Source organism: Myotis nattereri (assembly GCF_964212035.1).
Source record: "Myotis nattereri genome assembly, chromosome: X".
Taxonomy (NCBI): Eukaryota; Metazoa; Chordata; class Mammalia; order Chiroptera; family Vespertilionidae; genus Myotis; species Myotis nattereri.
The window spans coordinates 52,684,259-52,702,887 of record NC_138078.1 but is presented as its reverse complement, the minus strand read 5'-3'; the positions used below and the strand labels follow the sequence as shown (position 1 = coordinate 52,702,887).

Genomic DNA, 18,629 nt, shown 5'->3' with positions numbered 1-18,629 from the left:
GGGGTCAGGTCCCTCAGCCCGGCCTGCACCCTCTTGCAGTCCAGGAGCCCTCGGCGGATGTCTGACTGCCACGGAGGCAGGAGAGGCTCCTGCCACTGCTGCTGCGCTCACTAGCCGTGAACCTGGCTTCTGGTTGAGAGGTGCTCCCCCTGTGGGAGCACAATGACCACCAGGGGACAGTTCCTGCATTGAGCATCTGCTCCCTGGTGGTCAGTGCACAACATAGCGACTGGTCATTCCACCATTTGGTTGATTTGCATATTAGTCTTTTATTATATAGGATAGTATTGGAAGACCTAGCCATAGCAGTGAGAAAAGAAAAAAAGAAAGGCATCCGAATTGCAAAGGAAGAAGTAAAACTGTCATTATTTTCAGATGAGATAATCCTATATAGAGAGATCCCTAAAGAGTCCCCCAAAAAACTACTGGAATTGATGAATGAATTCAGTAAAATAGCAGGATACAAAATTAATATTCAGAAATCAGTTGCATTTCCATGCACCAATAATAAACTATCAGAAGGAGAAATTAAGAAGATAATCCCATTTACAATTGCATAAAAAATACCTAGGAATAAATTTTTTTGTTGTTGTATTTTTTGTTTTGTTTTTTTGTTACTCCTCATCTGACAATATGTTTCCCATTGATTTTTAGAGAGAGTGGAAGGGAGAGGGAGAGACAGAGAGAAACATCGATGTGAGAGAGACACACTGATTGGTTGTCCCCCACACTCACCCCAACGAGGGCCAGGGAACCTGCAACCAAGGTACGTGCCCTTGACTGGAATCGAACCCGGGACCCTTCAGTCTGCGAGCAGACGCTCTACCCACTGAGCCAAACTGGGCAGGGTTTGTATTTTTTTTATCTTTTTTGCTGTTGTATTTTTAAAATTTATCTGTATCTTTAATTTATATTTATTACAGATGTCCCATTTTTTCCTCATTGACCCCCTTCACCCTGCACCTGGATCCCCACACCCATAGGCCTTCACCACACTATTGTCTGTGTCCATGGGTTATGCACATCTATAATAATAAAAGCGTAATATGCTAATCAGACCAGATGACCTACCGGAGGAAGCCGGGGCTGCAAGGGAAACCCAGGTCCCGGGTGCCAGAGGGAAGCTGGTACCAGCAGCCAAGGGAAGGAAGGCCTATTCTTGCATGAATTTCATGCATCGGGCCTCTAGTACACATGTAAGTTCTTTGGTTAATCTCTCTCCACTCACCCACCCAACCCTGCCTTCCCTCTGAGATTCATCAGTCTGTTCCATGCTTCTATGTCTCTGGATCTATTTTGTTCATCAGTTTATTTTATTCATTGGTTCCACATATGAATGAGATCATGTGATATTTGTCTTTCTCTGACTAGCTTATTTCACTTAGCACAGTGGTTCTCAACCTGTGGGTCACGATCCCTTTGGCAGTCAAATGACCCTTTCACAGGGATCGCCTAAGACCATGCTGCATATCAGATATTTACATTATGATTCATAACAGTAGCAACATTACAGTTATGAAGTAGCAACGAAAATAATTTTATGGTTGGTCACAACATGAGGAACTGTATTTAAAGGACCAGAAGGTTGAGAACCACTGACTTAGCATAATACTCTCCAGGTCCCTCCATGCTGTCTCAAAGCGTAAGAGATCCTTCTTTTTCACAGTCTAGGAATAAATTTAACCTAGGAGGTAAAGAACCTATCCTTGGGCCCTAGCCAATTTGGCTCAGTGGATAGAGCATCGGCCAGCAGACTGAAAAGTCTCGGGTTCAATTCAGGCAAAGGGAACGTACCTTGGCTGCAGGCTCAATGCCCAGCCCTGGTTAGGGTGCATATGGGAGGCAACAAATCCAATGTGTCTCTCTCACATCAATGTTTCTCTCTCTGTCTCTTCCCCCTCCCTTTCACTCTCTCTAAAAATCAATGGAAAAATGATATTCTCGGGTGAGAATTAACAACAAAAAAGAACCAATACTTGGAAAACTATGTCATTGAAGAAAGGTACTGAAGACGACAAATAAATTGAAGCATGTACCATGCTCATGGGTAGGAACATTTAACATTATTAAAATGTCCATTACTTCCCAAAGCATCCTATAGAGCCTAAGCAATACTTACAGGGTAAAGAAAGTTTCTTAAAAAATGGTGTGGGGAGCACTGCACAGATACATGCAGAAAAATGAAACTAGATCACTTTCTATACAAGAGACAATAAACTCAAAATGGATTAAAGTCCCGAAACAATACAACTCCTAGAGTTCGGAACACACATGCGGTCAACCCCATGACACTGCTTGTAGCAATGTTTTTGAATTTGTCTCCTTGGGCACAGGAAACAAAGGAAAAAAAATAAACAAATGGGACCACATCAAATTAAAAGGTTTTTGCATAGAGAAGGAAACCATCAACAAAAATGCAACCTACTGAATGAGATATATTTACCAATGATACATCCAATAAGAAGTTAATATCTAGCCCTAGCAGATTTGGCTCAGTAGATAGAGCATCAGCCTGTGGACTGAAGGGTCCCAGATTCGAGTCCGATCAAGGGCACGTACCCAGGTTGCGGGCTCGATCCCCAATATGGGACATGCAGGAGGCAGCCAATCAGTGACTCTCTCTCATCATTGATGTTTCTCTCTTTCCCTCTCCCTTCCTCTCTGAAATCAATAAAAAATATTTTTTTAAAAAAGAAGTTAATATCTAAAATATGTAAGGAACTCATACAACTTAACACCAAGAAAACAAGAAATCCAATTGAAAATTGGGCAAAGGACCTAAACAGATATTTCTCCAAAGAGAACATACAGATGGCCAACAAAACATAAAAAGATGCTCAACATCACTAATCATTGAGGAAATGCAAATTAAAACCACAATGAGATGTCACCTTATATCTGTCAGAATGGCCATATCAATAAACCAACTAACAACAAGTATTGGCAAGGATGTGGAGAAATGGAAACCTTCATGCACTGTGATGGGATTACAAATTGGTGTGCAGTCATTATAAAAAATAGTATGGAGGGTCCTTAAAAAATTTTTAATAGAATTACCATATAACTCAGCAATTCCACTTCTGGGTATTTATCAGAAGAAATCCAAAACACTAACTTGAAAATATATATGTACCCCTATGTTCACTGCAGCACTATATACAATAGCCAAGATATGGAAGCAGCTTAAGTGCCCATCAATAGATGATTAGAAAAAGATACCATACATATCTAAAATGGAATATTAATCAGCCATTAAAAAGGAATGAAATCTTACCATTTGTGACAACATTGCTAGACCTAGAGAGTATTATGCTAAGTAAAATAAGTCAGAGAAAGAAGTATCATATGACTTCACTTATATGTGGAATCTAAAGAACAAAATAAATGAAAACAGAAACAAACTCACAGATACAAAGAACAAGCTGATGGTCACCAGATAGGAGGGGGTTGGGAGAATGGGTGAAAAATTGTGAAAGGGGTTAAGTAGTACAAATTGCCAGTTACAAAAATAGCCATGTGGGTGTAAATCACAGCACAGGAATATAGTAAATAGATGAGTACTCAACTTATTGGGGCAATCACTTTATAAGGTATATAAACATCTAATTACTATGTTTTACACCTGAAATAATATAATATTGCATTAAACTGTAACTGGAAATAAATTTTTTTTAAAAAAGCAGAAATGAGCACAGCCACTCATGAATGAAGGTGGGAGGCAGTCTCAGCAAGATGACCTGTATACCAAATCTTTCCCAGTCTTTACATATTAATAATGAGTCTACATAAACTCACATTTGCCCACATTTGCAAAGTAGAAGGGTCAATTTTATATAACTGATTGAAGTTACAATAGACAATGGCATCTTCTGGCAAACCATATTGAGAACGTGTAGTTACAATAATGGTACGGGGAACCTCCTCTCCAGTGGCAGCCTTATTGTTGATCTAGAACAAGAAAAAGAATACAATGATTTTACTTAAAGTCAACATAGTCCGATATTTTTTCAATCAGTGAAGAATTAATGTGCAAAATGGTATCGCTGTCAAGAGTCACGTCACTGACCTATAAAATATTCATGACATATTAAGTTAAAAAGAAAAAAGTTATAACATTATCTTAATTTGCTGTGGGGGGGGGGGGGGGCGGGCGTGATGCACTATAAAAGCTTTTCACTCTGTCCAAAAGTTACTTTCAAAACCCTATTAATCCAACAGCCATGTTTGGCTTACTCTTTTCTTCATGAATGAAATGTCCTTTTCTAAATGAAACACACCCTTTAAGGCTAAACTTAAATTATTCCTCCAAACATTCTTTACTAAGACTGCCTCTCCCCACATTGATCCATTACTGAGTATCTATATACCCAATTATAATCTTACCTTGTAATTCCCACATGTGAGTACTGCCTTACATTGTTATGTAACTTATTCCTGTGTGTAAGGCCATTTCATACATATGGGCATTGCGTTCTACACTCAAAATTCTGTCACTGTGCATTTCAACTATACTTTAGTGTGGTGATTGCAAGGAGGGTGGAGATGGAAGAGGGATTAGAAGGGATAAATGGTGATGGGAAAAAATGAAACACACACAAAAAAAGAAAAACAAAAAAAACACACCTATACTTTAAGTCAAACATGTCTGCTCTAGTGTTTCCAATACCAGGTAATCAGAGGGAAAAAGAACACAACACTGTCTTTTTAGCCCAATAGACACAGTGAGCGATTATTATTAATTCCTTTACCTCCTTATTAAGGAGTTGGCCTGTGAGCAAAGAGTTCATTTTGAGCACTGTTGGTATAAAATGATGTACAAGTAAAAATTTTAACTCTTAAGAGGTCAGAGATCTTTGCCTTATGATCTTGTGACCGAGCTACATATTCACTTATTCAAGTATGCATTATATATTTATTGAGCACATATTACATTATTGTTGCTAAGACACAAGTACTCAATTCAGTGGAGAATACAAAACCAGGGAATTATGTGTCACACTGGATATAAAGATATATCCAAATATTACAGAGGTTACAATATACAATGGGATCAGGGAAATAGAAATTAAAACTGCAATGAGAGATCACCTCACACCTGCCAGAATGGCTATTATCAATAAATCAATAAACAAGTGTTGGTGAAGATGTAGAGAAAAGGGAACGCACAGGCACTGTTGGTGGAATTGTAAATTTGTGTACCCACTGTGGAAAACAGTATGGAGGCTCCTCAAAAAATTAAAAATAGAACTACCATATGACCCAGCAATCCCTCTTCTAGATATTTATCCAAAGAAATCTGAGGATAAAGACAGGAACAGATTCTTGGAGGAGCTCTTTGAACTGAAAGTCTTAAAGATGAGTAAGAATTAACTAGGGAAAGGATAAGTTAGTTACAGAACCAAGTTCATCATTGTTAAGAATAAAGCCACAGAAGGAAATAACAAGATATGAACACAATAGACCCTCACTAGTATAACCTACTGGCTGAGTCCAGGTGATTTTAAAATCAAACAAAGCTATTTAAGATGCCAATTTCCACTGAATTCATTTCCTCACCTATAAAACAGGGATAATTATGCTTACCTGCTAGAGTTATGAGATTTCAATGAGGTGAATGTATACCTGGTGGTACATATTATGCTCTATTATTCTCTTCTCACCTGGGTAGTTGCCAGTCCGTTGCTAATACTGAATCCATTAATTGTTATCTGAATTTGTCCTCTGTTAATCATTTCAATAACTGCTTCTGCAATAGTATTCATAGGAATAACTGGCATATTAAGAGCTGTATTACTGCTGTCTGCATTATCTCCTGCATCAGGACATTTCATCTTTAAAAAAAAAATTGCACAAAATGTATCATTAGGGAAAAGATCCCAAATGCAGATAACTAACTTTATTTCAATGACAATATTGACCAGGTCCTGACCTTGACAATTTTCACATCCGGCAAACTATCAAGAAATGCTTTCAGGTCGATGCCATTCAGAACAATCCGATTGTCATAAATGTGACCATTGGACTTAAAATCGATGACTGCCTTTTTCTAATCAGAAGAAAAAAGTTTCAGACATGTCATTTAGGATGCATAGGGACACTAGCAAGAAAATAAATGACTACAGTTCTTTGCAATTCCCCATAGCACTGTTTTTCTACCTACCTTCAGATGAGGAAACATATTAGCATGATCACCAATAAAGAAAGTATGTGGCATATAAGCCAGTTTTTCAGAATACTGTTCAGCAACTTCAGCTGGTGAAGTTTCCTGATCAGTGATGATATAATCCATGAAAAGCGCCCCACTAGTGCCAGGGTATCCGAGCCACATTGCCTAAGGGGGAAAAAATAGACTAAGAACCTTCTTCCAAAGGGTCCAAAATTAAGTAAGAAAACAAACAGGGAGGACTGACTCAGCCAAAAGCAATCAAATAGTATTTTAGACTAACATAAGTGCTAAAATGTTTTTCCAATTTACAAGACAAAAGAACTATTTATACCCAACTATGAAATGCATGTCTCTGTATCCATGTACTGTGGGCATTGTGTTCTACACTCAAAATTCGCTGTCCCTGTGCCTTTCAAGAACTATACTTTTTTCCCTTAAGTCAGGTATGCTTGCTCTATTGTTTCCAATGTCAGGTAGCCAGAGGGGAAAAAAGCACATTACTGTCTTTTTAGTCCAATAAACATTGTGAGCAATTATTAATTCCTTTACCTGAATAGGAGCTGGCCGGAGAGCAAAGAGTTCATTTCGAGCACCCTTGGTATAACCATTCATATTTACAAGGATGTGTATACCATCCTGATGGATGCGATCAGCTGCTTTTCCATTGCATGGGATCTATGGAATAAAAAAATAAGAACTCATTAGGTATAATCTCAGACTAATTCAATTAGTTTTATTGGCATTAAACAGAATTCAGATTCCTAGATGCAAAAGCACACAAATTATATTAATGCAGGTAAAAATATGGTTAAGTGCCATTAAAATGGGCCCAAAGCATTATAGAAACAGAATATATTTAACTCTTGTACAATACAGGTTTGAACAGTGCAGGTTTTTTTTTCAATAAATATACTGCAAAAATTGTTGGAGATCTGTGACAGTTTGAAAATACAGATGAATTACATAGCCTAGAACTATTGAAAAAAAAACACACAAAAAAGTTATACTGTGAATGCATAAAACATATACAGATACTAACTTCTATTTTATCATTTACTCCCATAAAAATGTATAAAAATCTATTATAAAAGTTAAAATTGATCAAAATTTTATTACTTACAGACCATATATGACTATTTGCAGTTGACAGAAATGTAAATAAACAAAGATGTGGTATTACATCATAACTGCATAAAATTAACTGTGGTACACACTGTACTACTATAATAATTTCCTAGCCCCCTCCTGTTGCTACTGCAGTGAGCTCAACTGCTTTATCTGCTTAAAACGCCATGTGATGCTGCTAATCTCTGTGCGAGCAGTTCATCTCTCCAGTAAATAGTGTATGGACTGTGATCTCTCACGGTTCTCCCATACTTTTCATGGTGTTTAATGAAACGCCATAAACTTTGAATAACACATGGGACCCACAGAAAGTGCCACTAGTGATACTGAAAGTGCTCCAAGAAGCAAAGAAAAGTCATGACACTACAAGAAAAAGTTGAATTGCTTGGTATATTCCACCATATTTGAGGTCTACTGCAGTAGGTTCAAGATAAATGAATCCAGTGTAAGTACCATTATAAAAAAAAGAAAAGGAAATTCATGAAGCATCTCTGAAGCTATACCAGCAGACTCAAAAAAAAACCTTGCACTTTTGTGTGAAGTATCTTTCTATCTTGTACTGAAAATGCAACTTTGATGTGGGTGCCAAACTGCTGTAAGAAAGGCATACTTATAGACTTATATGACTCGAGAAAAAGCAGTCACTGTATGACAACCTCAAGCAAAAGGAAGGTGAAGGGTCTAAAGCTGAAGAAAGTAATGCTAACAAAGGATGGTTTAATAATTTTAGAAAGAGGTTTGGCTTAAAAATATCAAAACAGCCCGGCCGGTGTGGCTCAGTGATTGAGCGTCAACCTATGAACCAGGAGGTCACAGTTCAATTTCCAGTCAGGGCACATGCCTGGGTTGAGGGCTCGATCCCCAGTGTGGGGTGTGCAAGAGGCAGCTGATCAATGGTTCTTTCTCATTATTGATGTTTCTATCTCTCTCTCCCTCTCCTTTCCTCTCTGAAATCAATAAAAATATTTTTAAAATTGTCGAAACAATGGAAGAAATAGCTTCTGTCAACCAAGAGGCAGCAGGTAAGTTCCCAGATGCCATTAAGATCATTGAGGAAAAAAGATCGCTGCCTGAACAGATTTATAATGCAGGTGAAGGTACCCTATTTTGGGGGGAGGGGGGGTACCACAAAAGACATTTATTAGTAAGGAAGAGAAGCGAGCACCAAAATTTAAAAAGCAGGAAGGGATAGGCTAACTCTGTTTTGTGCAAATGCAGTTTTGTGTATGGTCAGGAATGCCCTTATCTACAAAGCTGCTACCCTCCCAGCCATCCCCACCCCTTTACCCCCAGCCTTGAAGGGAAAAGATAAACACCAGCTACCAGTCTTTTGGTTTTACAAGAAGACCTGAACTATGAGAATCCTAAGTACCTTGCGAGTATGGGACTCCCTTTTAGATTCTTTTGATATGGACAATGCCCCTGACCACCCAGAACCCCATAAATTCAACACCAAAGGCATCAAAATGGACTACTTGCCCCCAAACACAATGTCTCTAAGTCAGCTTCTAAATAAGGGAGTCATAAAGACCTTTAAGGCTCATTAAACATGATACTCTATGGAAAAATTTGTCAACTCTGTGGAAGAGACCCCCAATTGAGAGAACACTGTGAATGTCTGGAAGGATTACATCAGGGGTCCTCAAACTTTTTAAACAGGGGGCCAGTTCACTGTCCCTCAGACCGTTGGAGGGCCGCACTATAGTTTAAAAAAAAAACTATGAACAAATTCCTATGCACACTGCACATATCTTATTTTGAAGTAAAAAAAACCAAAACGGGAACAAATACAATATTTGTATTTGCATGTGGCCCGTGGGCCGTAGTTTGAGGACCCCTGGATTACACCACTGAAGATGCCATTGTCACTGAAAAAGCCATAAAAGCCATCAAGCCTGAAACAATAAATTCCTGCTGGAGAAAACTGTGTCCAGATGTTGTGCATGATTTCACAGGATTCATGACAGAGCCAATCAAGGAAATCATGAAAGACTGTGAATATGGCAAAAAAAATGGGGGTAGGGGGCTGAAAGATTTCAAGATATGGATATTAGAGAAATTAAACAGCTAATAGGCACCAAACCAGAAGAATTAACAAAAGATGACCTGATAGAGATGAGTGCTTCCAAACCAGTGCCAGAAAACAAACTGACATCAGGCAATCTGGGTTCTAATTATTCAAGACTGCTCTTGACTTCTTTTACAACATGATCCCTTTTATGATACGGGCACTAAAACTAAAGCAAACAGTGGAAGGGTTGGGTACCCTGTAAAACATTTTTAGCGAAATGAAAAAGCAAAACTGCAGACAGAAATTACAAATGTATTTCTGAAGAATTACAAGTATGCCTGCCTCTCCTACCACCCCTTCTACCTCTACCACTGGAGACAGCAAAACCAACCCATCCCGTTCCTCCTCCACCAGTGCCTACTCAATGTGAATATGAGGATGAAGGCCTTTATGGTTCCACTTCTACTTAATGAATAGTAAATTATCTTGCTGTACAGTTAATAATGACAAGAATTGCATAATATACTTTTGTGTCATTACTGCCTACATATTCATCAACATAGAATATGGTGTGCAAGATTTGTATGAAAGTGGATAGTTTATCCATAAATAGGCATAAGGTGAGTGATATTCAGTATTAAATTGAGAATGGATTTGTTTACTTACTGCCTTATAACTTTGCTTTCAAAGAATTACATTACCATATGCCTATCAGCCTATAATTAAGGTAAGTGGTTTTTTAATAATGTAACAATGTTTCCAATACTGATTTGAATATGACTGTAATACTGCATGCCACAAAAATTTTATAACTATTCATTTATGAGTATATAGGCTAAGCTACCATGAAGCAATCGTATTGATTACACTAGGCCAGTGGTCGGCAAACTGCGGCTCGCGAGCCACATGCGGCTCTTTGGCCCCTTGAGTGTGGCTCTTCCACAAAATACCACATGCGGGCACACATGTACAGTGTGATTGAAACTTCGTGGCCCATGCGCAGAAGTCGGTATTTTGTGGAAGAGCCACACTCAAGGGGCCAAAGAGCCACATGTGGCTCGCGAGCCGCAGTTTGCCAACCACTGGTATAGGTATACATAAGGGTGAATGGTGGGTGAAAAGTATTGGCAAACCAAGTTGTGAAGGCCACACTGAAGAGTTTAGACTTCAGTCAATAAGCAGTGAGTCTCTTTAGACCTCAAAGGTGGAGGGCAGTATGATTCTCAGTCACATAGTCCAACTCTTCATCAAGATATACTTTAAAAACAACAGCTATCTTGCAAAAGATGTTGGTAAATATTAAGTATTAAATGACAAGTCTCACAACCCTCCTGCTAAGACTTCAAAGACTCATATTCAAATTACTACACATACTATATATTGGGTATCACTATTAGTCACCAAAGTGGTTAATAAAGTCTATAAAAAATAACTCTTGTCTATACCCTTAGTAAATTAATTCCCCCACAGGCTTCAATCTTTTTTTGTTGTTGTTAATCCTCACCTGAGGATGAGGATATTTTTTCCATTGATTTTAGAGAGGAGAAGGGCAGGGGAAGTGGAAGGGAGAAATAGAGAAGAAACAACAATGTGAGAGTTGCTTCCCATATGATTCCGACCTTGGGGGGCCTAGAAGTCTAACCTGCAACCCAGGTACTTGCCCTTGTCTGGGAATTGAATCTGTGATCCTTTGGTGTGAGGGCCGACACTCTAACCACTAAGCACACTGGCCAAGGCCAAAGGAACCATTTTTAAAATGATTTATTTATTCTTCTTCCAAGTCACCATTTTGTTCAATTCATTCAATTAATATTAAGTATCTACTGTCACAAGTGCTGACTGAATCCCCAGAAAAGTTTTATGTCCAAGCACAAACATGCTACATTTCCAGTTCATTTGCAGCCTCAGCAAAATCCATGCTGATTAAAAGGAAATAAGATTAGGGAAATAAGATCAAAGCAATTGCCCATAGGTAGTGCCCATAGGTAGTACCTGAGGTTAAATACTTGTCATGAAAAATACAAGCTATATGAGAATAGTTTTATTCACTATTTGCTCAAGACAAAAAGAAGTGTAAGCATTTCACCTACCTGAGAAAGGTCAATGAAGTGATTGGCTTCTGCCATCACCTTCACTCGGAAGTTTGTGCCATCATCAGGGCTCAGGGCATAACAGAATACCTGAAAAGACAGCACCACAGTATATTTAATAACTTTGTCTCCAATCTTTCCAAAAAAACACTGGGCTTAACATCTAATGGTTACAATAAAGCCACCACTGTGGGGTTTGTTTGGTTTATTTTACCAACAAACTAGAGGCCCAGTGCACGGATTCAGCACTGGTGGGGGTATGGCATGCGGGGATCGGCCCACTGTGGGAGCGCCACTCAGTTCATCTCAGTCATCTGAGCGGCTGTGGACTCACCCTCTAAGTGGCTGCTCCCACTGTGGGAGCGCCGCTCATCCTGGTCAGCCGAGCAGCTGCTTCTGCTGTGGAAGCACACTGACCACTAGGGGGTAAGCTCCTGCATTGAGCACCTGCCCCCTGGTGGTCAGTGCATGTCATGCGACTGGTCGACCAGTCGTTCTGGTCGTTCTGCCGTTTGGGCACTGGACTGATAGATAGATAGATAGATAGATAGATAGATAGATAGATAGAGACTCTAGGGAAACACTAATCTTACCTCAAATTTATCAGGATTGTGCATGCCTGGAATCGACTGCATAAGGTGAGAAGTAGGATGATTCCCAAAGTCAGAACTCACATATCCTACACGCAGTCGACCATCACTGAGCTTCAAATCCTTTGGATGTTCATATGGTGGTTTATGAAGGACATTAATCTACCAATGGAATCCAATACTTGTTAGAAATTTTCATCTAGAAAAAATGACTTAAAAACACACCACCAAATCTGCACCTCACTCCTGTTAGGAATGGTTTACACACAGTACTTCATTTAATTCATATAGCCAGTTCAATGCAACCTTAGTAGTTTATATAATATGCTTCATACTTTCACCTGTTCCCTCAGAAACAGCCTGAGCAAATCTAAAATTTGTAGGAAGGAGGCAGTATAGACAGAGCATGACAAACCCTGGATTTTAGAAAATTGTGTAGGGAAGCATTTTAAAAAAACAAATAGAATTATATTTTGCAGTCCAATATATTCTGCCAAGCAAATTCTCACCTTTGATCAAGTATGTAGTGTTCTAATTCTCAAAAGTGAGTATAAAATATCAACATTTTATTAAACATTATGGCTTTTCCTTTTATTACTGAAATATTTGGGTGACATTTAATAAATTTACATAGGTTTCAGGTGAACAATTCTATAATACATCAAGTTTATATTGTATTGTGTATTCACCACCCAAAGTAAAGTCTCCTTCTGTCACCCATCTCCCCAATCTCCACCCCCTCTGACACCTGTCAGTCTGTTCTCTGTATCTATGAGCCTGTTTCTATTTTGCTTGTTTATTTTGTTCATTGGATGGACTTCGAGAATATCATGCTAAGTGAAATAAACCAGTCAGAAAATGACAAATACCATGTGATTTCACTTATATGTGGAATCTAATGAACATTACGGTTTTCAAATTAAAGGAAAACACCAACAATTTATTGTAAGTATTTCATTTAAGAATTCCACCTTGTGGGATGGGCTGCGTTCTAACTGAAACAGGACACAATAGAAGGGGCTTCTGGAGTGGCTGACAAGGTTTCATTTCTCAACTTGGGTAGTGTTCACCTTACAGTAACTCACCAAGCAACACGTGTGACTGATGTAGTTTCTGTATGTATTTTACAACAAAAAAATTAAAACAAAAGAGGCGCACCTTATCCAAGCAGAGGTTTCCATGCCTCTCAGCAATGGCCTTCCTAAAGCCATGAGAAAGAGGATATAGCATACTATGATGAGGATGTACAGAAGGCAACCTATTCTTCTCTAACTGGTCAGCCACAATGCTGACCAACTTCTTCATTCGTTCATCGTAGTCTGTCCAATCACAGACAATCTAGAGGAGGCAAAAAAAATAAGTTATATAGAAAACCCTTTTCCAAGATTTAACATTTTATATGTCTTTGGCCTAATGTCAAATAACCATTTAAAAAAACACTGTCTCCAGGCAGGCTTTGATTAATATGGTACATAACAATACAAAAGTGATTACAACATGGAAAGCCAATTATTGGCTTGTTATTCTTTACCTGCAGGCAATGAGCCAAGTTGCAATAAGCATCAGGAAAATCAGGTTTAAGTTTCAGAGCAGTGCGGTAAGAAGCTATAGCTTCTGGAATATTTCCCGAATCCTGGAAATAAATAGTGAAATGGCTAAATTTTGTCGTAAAATCAAACATTACATGCTAAGATGTACATATTACAATACACAGGAGTACCTTGTGAATGGAAGCCAGATTGCTGTGGGCATCTGCAAATGCAGGGTTAATCTGAATGGCACGGGTATAACACTGCAAGGCTCCCTGGACATCCTGCATCTCCTTTAGGGTGTTTCCCATGTTAGAGTAGGCATCAGCAAAGGTAGGACTGATTCTAAAGAAGAGAACACAGGTTTTATCAGGTACAAACACCTTTAACCCCCTGTAATGTGAATTTAATCTGTTATCATTGTAGCACATGCCAAATGCCAAATATTTAAGTTTAAAAGAAAGAAAAATAAAGACTGTGAGCATCTTACCGAATAGCCTCCTTATAATGCATCAGAGCTTCCTGCAGTTTTCCCTGCTGCTGCAGTACACTTGCTAAATTTGAATGGGCAGCAGCAAACTCTGGGAAGACCTATAAAGAGTCAAGAAAATTGAGTTTCAAAAACCTGCTAAAACAACAATGATGACTTACCACAGGAACTTTGTTCAAGTCTATATCCCTTCACTTCTCTCCAGTTTCTCCAAGCCTAGTCATACTCCAAAGCCAAGGAGCTCAAATTCTACCTCTTCCTTTATTTTATACCTCTCCTTGTTTCAAAACATAATGAGATAGAGCTTTCTTCATCTTAGTTTATGATGATCACTCCAGCATCTCTCTCCTCTAAAATCTCTCAGCTCCAAACTCTTACCATACCTACTAACCACCATTACAGCCATCAGGCACTGAAATTATATACTTAAGTGGTAACATCCCTTGTAATGTAGCTTACTCTTCTATTTTTCTATGCAGATCTCATCTACCCATAAAAGAAACTCAATGTAGGGAATTTTTAAATGTCACACAGGACCTCACTCATACCTTAGGTTTTCAATTACCGGTTCAATGAATGATTCAACCACTATTTTTACAAAAGAGGTAGTTAACATGGCAAACTTGACAGCCCTCCTTCTACTATCACACTGACAAAATACCCAGCCACACCATCCTCAACATACTTCTAATGCTTTACGATACAAGCGAACTGCCTCTTCGATATTTCCCTGTTCTCGTTTGATATTGGCTAAGTTATTCAGTGAGTCTGCATGGGTGGGACATAGCCGGAGAGCTGTATTATAACAATCTTCTGCTTCAGCAACCTAGAAAACAAAGCAAACTATTCAAAACCCATACAGACGAATCATAGAACTACCAATGATATTATTCTAATAATTGCTTGGTTAAGCCTAATGGCTGGTAAGATTCCAGAAAATATTTTTGTTCTTCTTCCTCTCAACCGAAACTCTGAAGGAAAACAATTTATCACCACAATACTTAATACAATATGTACAAAAAAGACTTTTTTAATCATCCCACATAACAAAGAAATAGACTGAATAAAAATCCTTACACTGCCCTTCTCTTTGAGAGCATTGGCTAGGTTGCAGTAAGCATCAGGGAAATGTGGTTGCAGTTCAATAGCTCGCCTGTAGGTGTCTATTGCCAGATCTATTAGGCCTTGCTCATAGTATACACAAGCCAGGTTGCCGTGCACCACTGCATGATTTGGACTCAAGCTTAGAGCACGAAGGTAAGCTGCCACAGCTCTGTAAATAAAAACACACACACACAAAATGCGACTAACTTTTAACGGATGCTTTGTTACAATTAATTCATGCTATACTATACATAAGTATATCAATTAATTGTAATTAGTTACAATTAATTCATGCTATACTATAGTTAACCTCAAATCAAAATTGCACCTTTATAAAATATATTTCTACACGGAAAAGTTTTCTATTCCCACCTAAGAAATAGACTTTCCTTTGACAACAACTAAAAAAAGTCAGGATTTACTTAGCTTTCTGAATCAGATCAAAGGACTAAGTTAGTCTAAAAGATAACCATGTCAATATTTTTACAATAAAATTTCAACTGAACTCCAAAGTGAGGATAAAGACTCTGTGGAAAGCCAACAATGAAGTCAGGCAACAATACCTATAAATGAAAGGTAACCAGCAGACCTGATCAGGGAAAAGCAGCATACTAGAAAAGGAAAATGTATTTCAATAGACCCCTGTCATAATTTCAGTCTAAGCTCTCAAGAAAATTATCAAATAGAACATACTCTCACCTGTCAAAAATCCGTGCCTCTTTCAAGACATTTCCTAAATTGATATAAGCATCCAGAAAATTGGGATCCAGGGTGACAGCCTGAAAGTTACAAGACAGTAGTTACTTAGCGCAAGTTAGGATTTCAGATTCACTTCCCAATTAAGAATTTTTATTGAGAACATTTGAGACCTCTAATTATACTTCTATTGCATTAAATCTTATTTATTTTTAAAACCCAATTATTTTAGTGCCTACTCATTATTCCCTATTCACAAATCTCAAAGTTATCAAATAACTTCTCATGTAATATAAAAAAATGTATATCCTGAAGGGAAGTTTTTTCAATTGGGACTACTCCAATTTCATTTTTCTGAATACTTCTAATTGTTGACCCTATTTTATTAATGATTAATCAGCCTAAATCTTATATAATGACAGGAAGAAGCAGCGAACTCTAACTGAAAAAGAATATATGTATCTCAGTAACTGCAATTATATACTCAGTAAGACCTTAGCAAGCTATGTAATTAGAGTGGTATACTCAATAAGATACATTACGTAAAGAAGAAACTAACCATTAAATGGTCTCATCCAGATAGTTCTGAAGTTATCTTAAAATATGCCAGATATATCTAGAGCAGTGATTCTCAACCTGGGCAGTATAATAAGAATTCACCTAAAAGGTGCCTGGTTCATCACAGGCCTTTTAAATCAGACCCTCTGAAGACAGGGCCAGGACATCCATATAAAAGATATGTCCTGGCATCCATATATTTTATATGGATGTCCTGGTGTGCAACCAAGGTAGGCAATCACTGAGCAAGAGAGGTGTAATAACTGCAAACCTTAACTGAAACAGTGAAAAGGTAAAGGTAGTAAGTAACTGTGAATACATTAAAGATTCATAAAGAACACTTCCTTTTCACTTAGATGCCAACTATATAGTAAAGTGATGCACTTAACTTAGATTGTCTCTAGTGATAGATGTCCACCCCCAGAACTCTTAACTTTTTACTATGAAAAATTTCAAGCATATACAAAAGCAGAGGAATATAACAAACTTCCAGGTCTCCATTATCCAGCTTCAACAATTAATCATGTCCAATCTTCTTTTTAAATTGATTTTAGAGGGGGGGGGAGAGAGAGAAACATCGATTTGCTGTTCCACCTATTTATGCATTCATTGGTTGCTTCTTGTATGTACCCTGACTGGGGCTCAAACCCACAACCTTGGTGTATCAGGACGATGCTCTAACAACTGAGCTATCTAGCCATGGCTAATCATGTTCAATCTTATTTAGTCTAAATTCCAACCTACCTCCCACTCTTCCCAGATCACTTTGAAGGTAACCCCGGACATATCAGTCCATCTGAAAATATTCCAAAATGTACCTCAGGGACTAAATGGAATACTTTTTCCTCCCAACATAACTGTAATACAAATATCTCACCTACAAAACTGACAGTAATTCCTTAATATCAAGTATCGATTCATTGGCACAATTCCTTATCAGTTTTGATTCAGGATCCAAATAAAACCCATCTAATTTGTCAACATGACTTTGTCAGGTTCTTTTAATCTTTAAAATTAAAGGTTTAATTTAGCTATCCATTTTTACTCCTGTAATTGGTTCAAGAAATCAGATCACTGTCCTATACAGCTTCTCATGGACTGGATTTTGCTGATTGCATCCCTACAATGTCCTTTAACATGTTTCTCTGTCCCATGTATTTCCTATAAATTGGTAGTTAAAACTACAAGCTTAATCAGATTTGGGTTCTTTCCTCGTTTTGCAAGGCTACTTCCCTACTGCAATTATTTACTTCCATCACAAGGTACACAATCTCTGACTGTTTGTCTCTTTTATGCCACTGATAAATTCCTAAATCTATTAATGGTGATACTCTGATTCTATCATTCCTTCTTCACTAATTAGCTGGAATATTTCTATAAAGAGAAACTTTCCCATATCAACTACTGGGTTATCCTGAGGTCCAGTTTACACAATGGAGGAAGGACATGTTTTATTCTTCCCTTTTCAACCAGTTTTCGAAATGAGTTGCTCCTTATCTTCCAAAGGTGATCAATGAATTTCTTTTGAGAATTATGAATTCATGGATTTAAACATATCTGACAAGTTTTAATATATTTGTTATTTTTCCTACTGATACTCAAGTCCCATCTTTAGCCAATAGAAGCCTCTTCCAGTTGCCTCCTGAGTCTTTTTAGACACAAAGTAATATATCAAAGCTTCCTTGCTTTCTGGTATGACAAGGCACTCCAGATTACTTTGTACATTTCTTACCCTGGATCTGGAATCTGCCTTTTCACCAAGAAGCCCTGCTTCTTTACAGTAAAGCTGCTTGGATTTTTTTTATTACTAAAAATATATTTTCAATGCAAAACTGGAAACTACCACATCACATACCATCCAGCAAATGCTATAATACTGTCAGGGAACAAAGATATTATGTGATTGGTTAAGTAAAAGCATATTATGTAGTTCTATTAAAAACACCTTGCACACATGAGCACTTCATAAATACCAATTATTAATTTAATGACTAACCTTTTCAAAGTGATGAATTGCAAGCCAAATTTCCCCTTGTGCATTGAAAACACAGCCAAGATTACTCCAAGCTACTGCAAAGTTCGGTTGCGTCTCAATTGCTTTCAAATAACATGCCTTAGGAGGGGTTAATGAAAGAAGATGGGAGGGAAAGGAGGTAAAGGAAAAGGGGAAAATTTGTACAGGGAAAAAAAAGATTGGGGGGGGAGGGAAGAAGGTGATATCATTATTCCTTCTCTGACCAGCCAAAAGTGACCCTGCAGCATAGGCTCGC

The 18,629-nt window shown here is 38.0% G+C and overlaps 1 protein-coding gene across 1 annotated transcript in view; it reads right to left on the bottom strand.

Annotated features, from left to right (window-relative positions):
- Positions 1–18,629, bottom strand: part of OGT (O-linked N-acetylglucosamine (GlcNAc) transferase) — a 52,378-nt gene that overhangs the window by 19,092 nt on the left and 14,657 nt on the right. The window contains exons 5-19 of the mRNA XM_081080854.1: positions 18,356–18,472; positions 15,805–15,884; positions 15,079–15,274; positions 14,687–14,827; positions 14,002–14,102; positions 13,703–13,856; positions 13,514–13,615; positions 13,141–13,320; positions 11,986–12,144; positions 11,393–11,482; positions 6,716–6,841; positions 6,161–6,331; positions 5,930–6,046; positions 5,661–5,831; positions 3,796–3,948 (exon numbers count right to left, since the gene is read on the bottom strand). Of these exons, the coding sequence (XP_080936980.1) occupies positions 3,796–3,948; positions 5,661–5,831; positions 5,930–6,046; positions 6,161–6,331; positions 6,716–6,841; positions 11,393–11,482; positions 11,986–12,144; positions 13,141–13,320; positions 13,514–13,615; positions 13,703–13,856; positions 14,002–14,102; positions 14,687–14,827; positions 15,079–15,274; positions 15,805–15,884; positions 18,356–18,472 (2,058 nt within the window). The remainder of the gene's footprint in view (positions 1–3,795; positions 3,949–5,660; positions 5,832–5,929; positions 6,047–6,160; positions 6,332–6,715; positions 6,842–11,392; positions 11,483–11,985; positions 12,145–13,140; positions 13,321–13,513; positions 13,616–13,702; positions 13,857–14,001; positions 14,103–14,686; positions 14,828–15,078; positions 15,275–15,804; positions 15,885–18,355; positions 18,473–18,629) is intronic.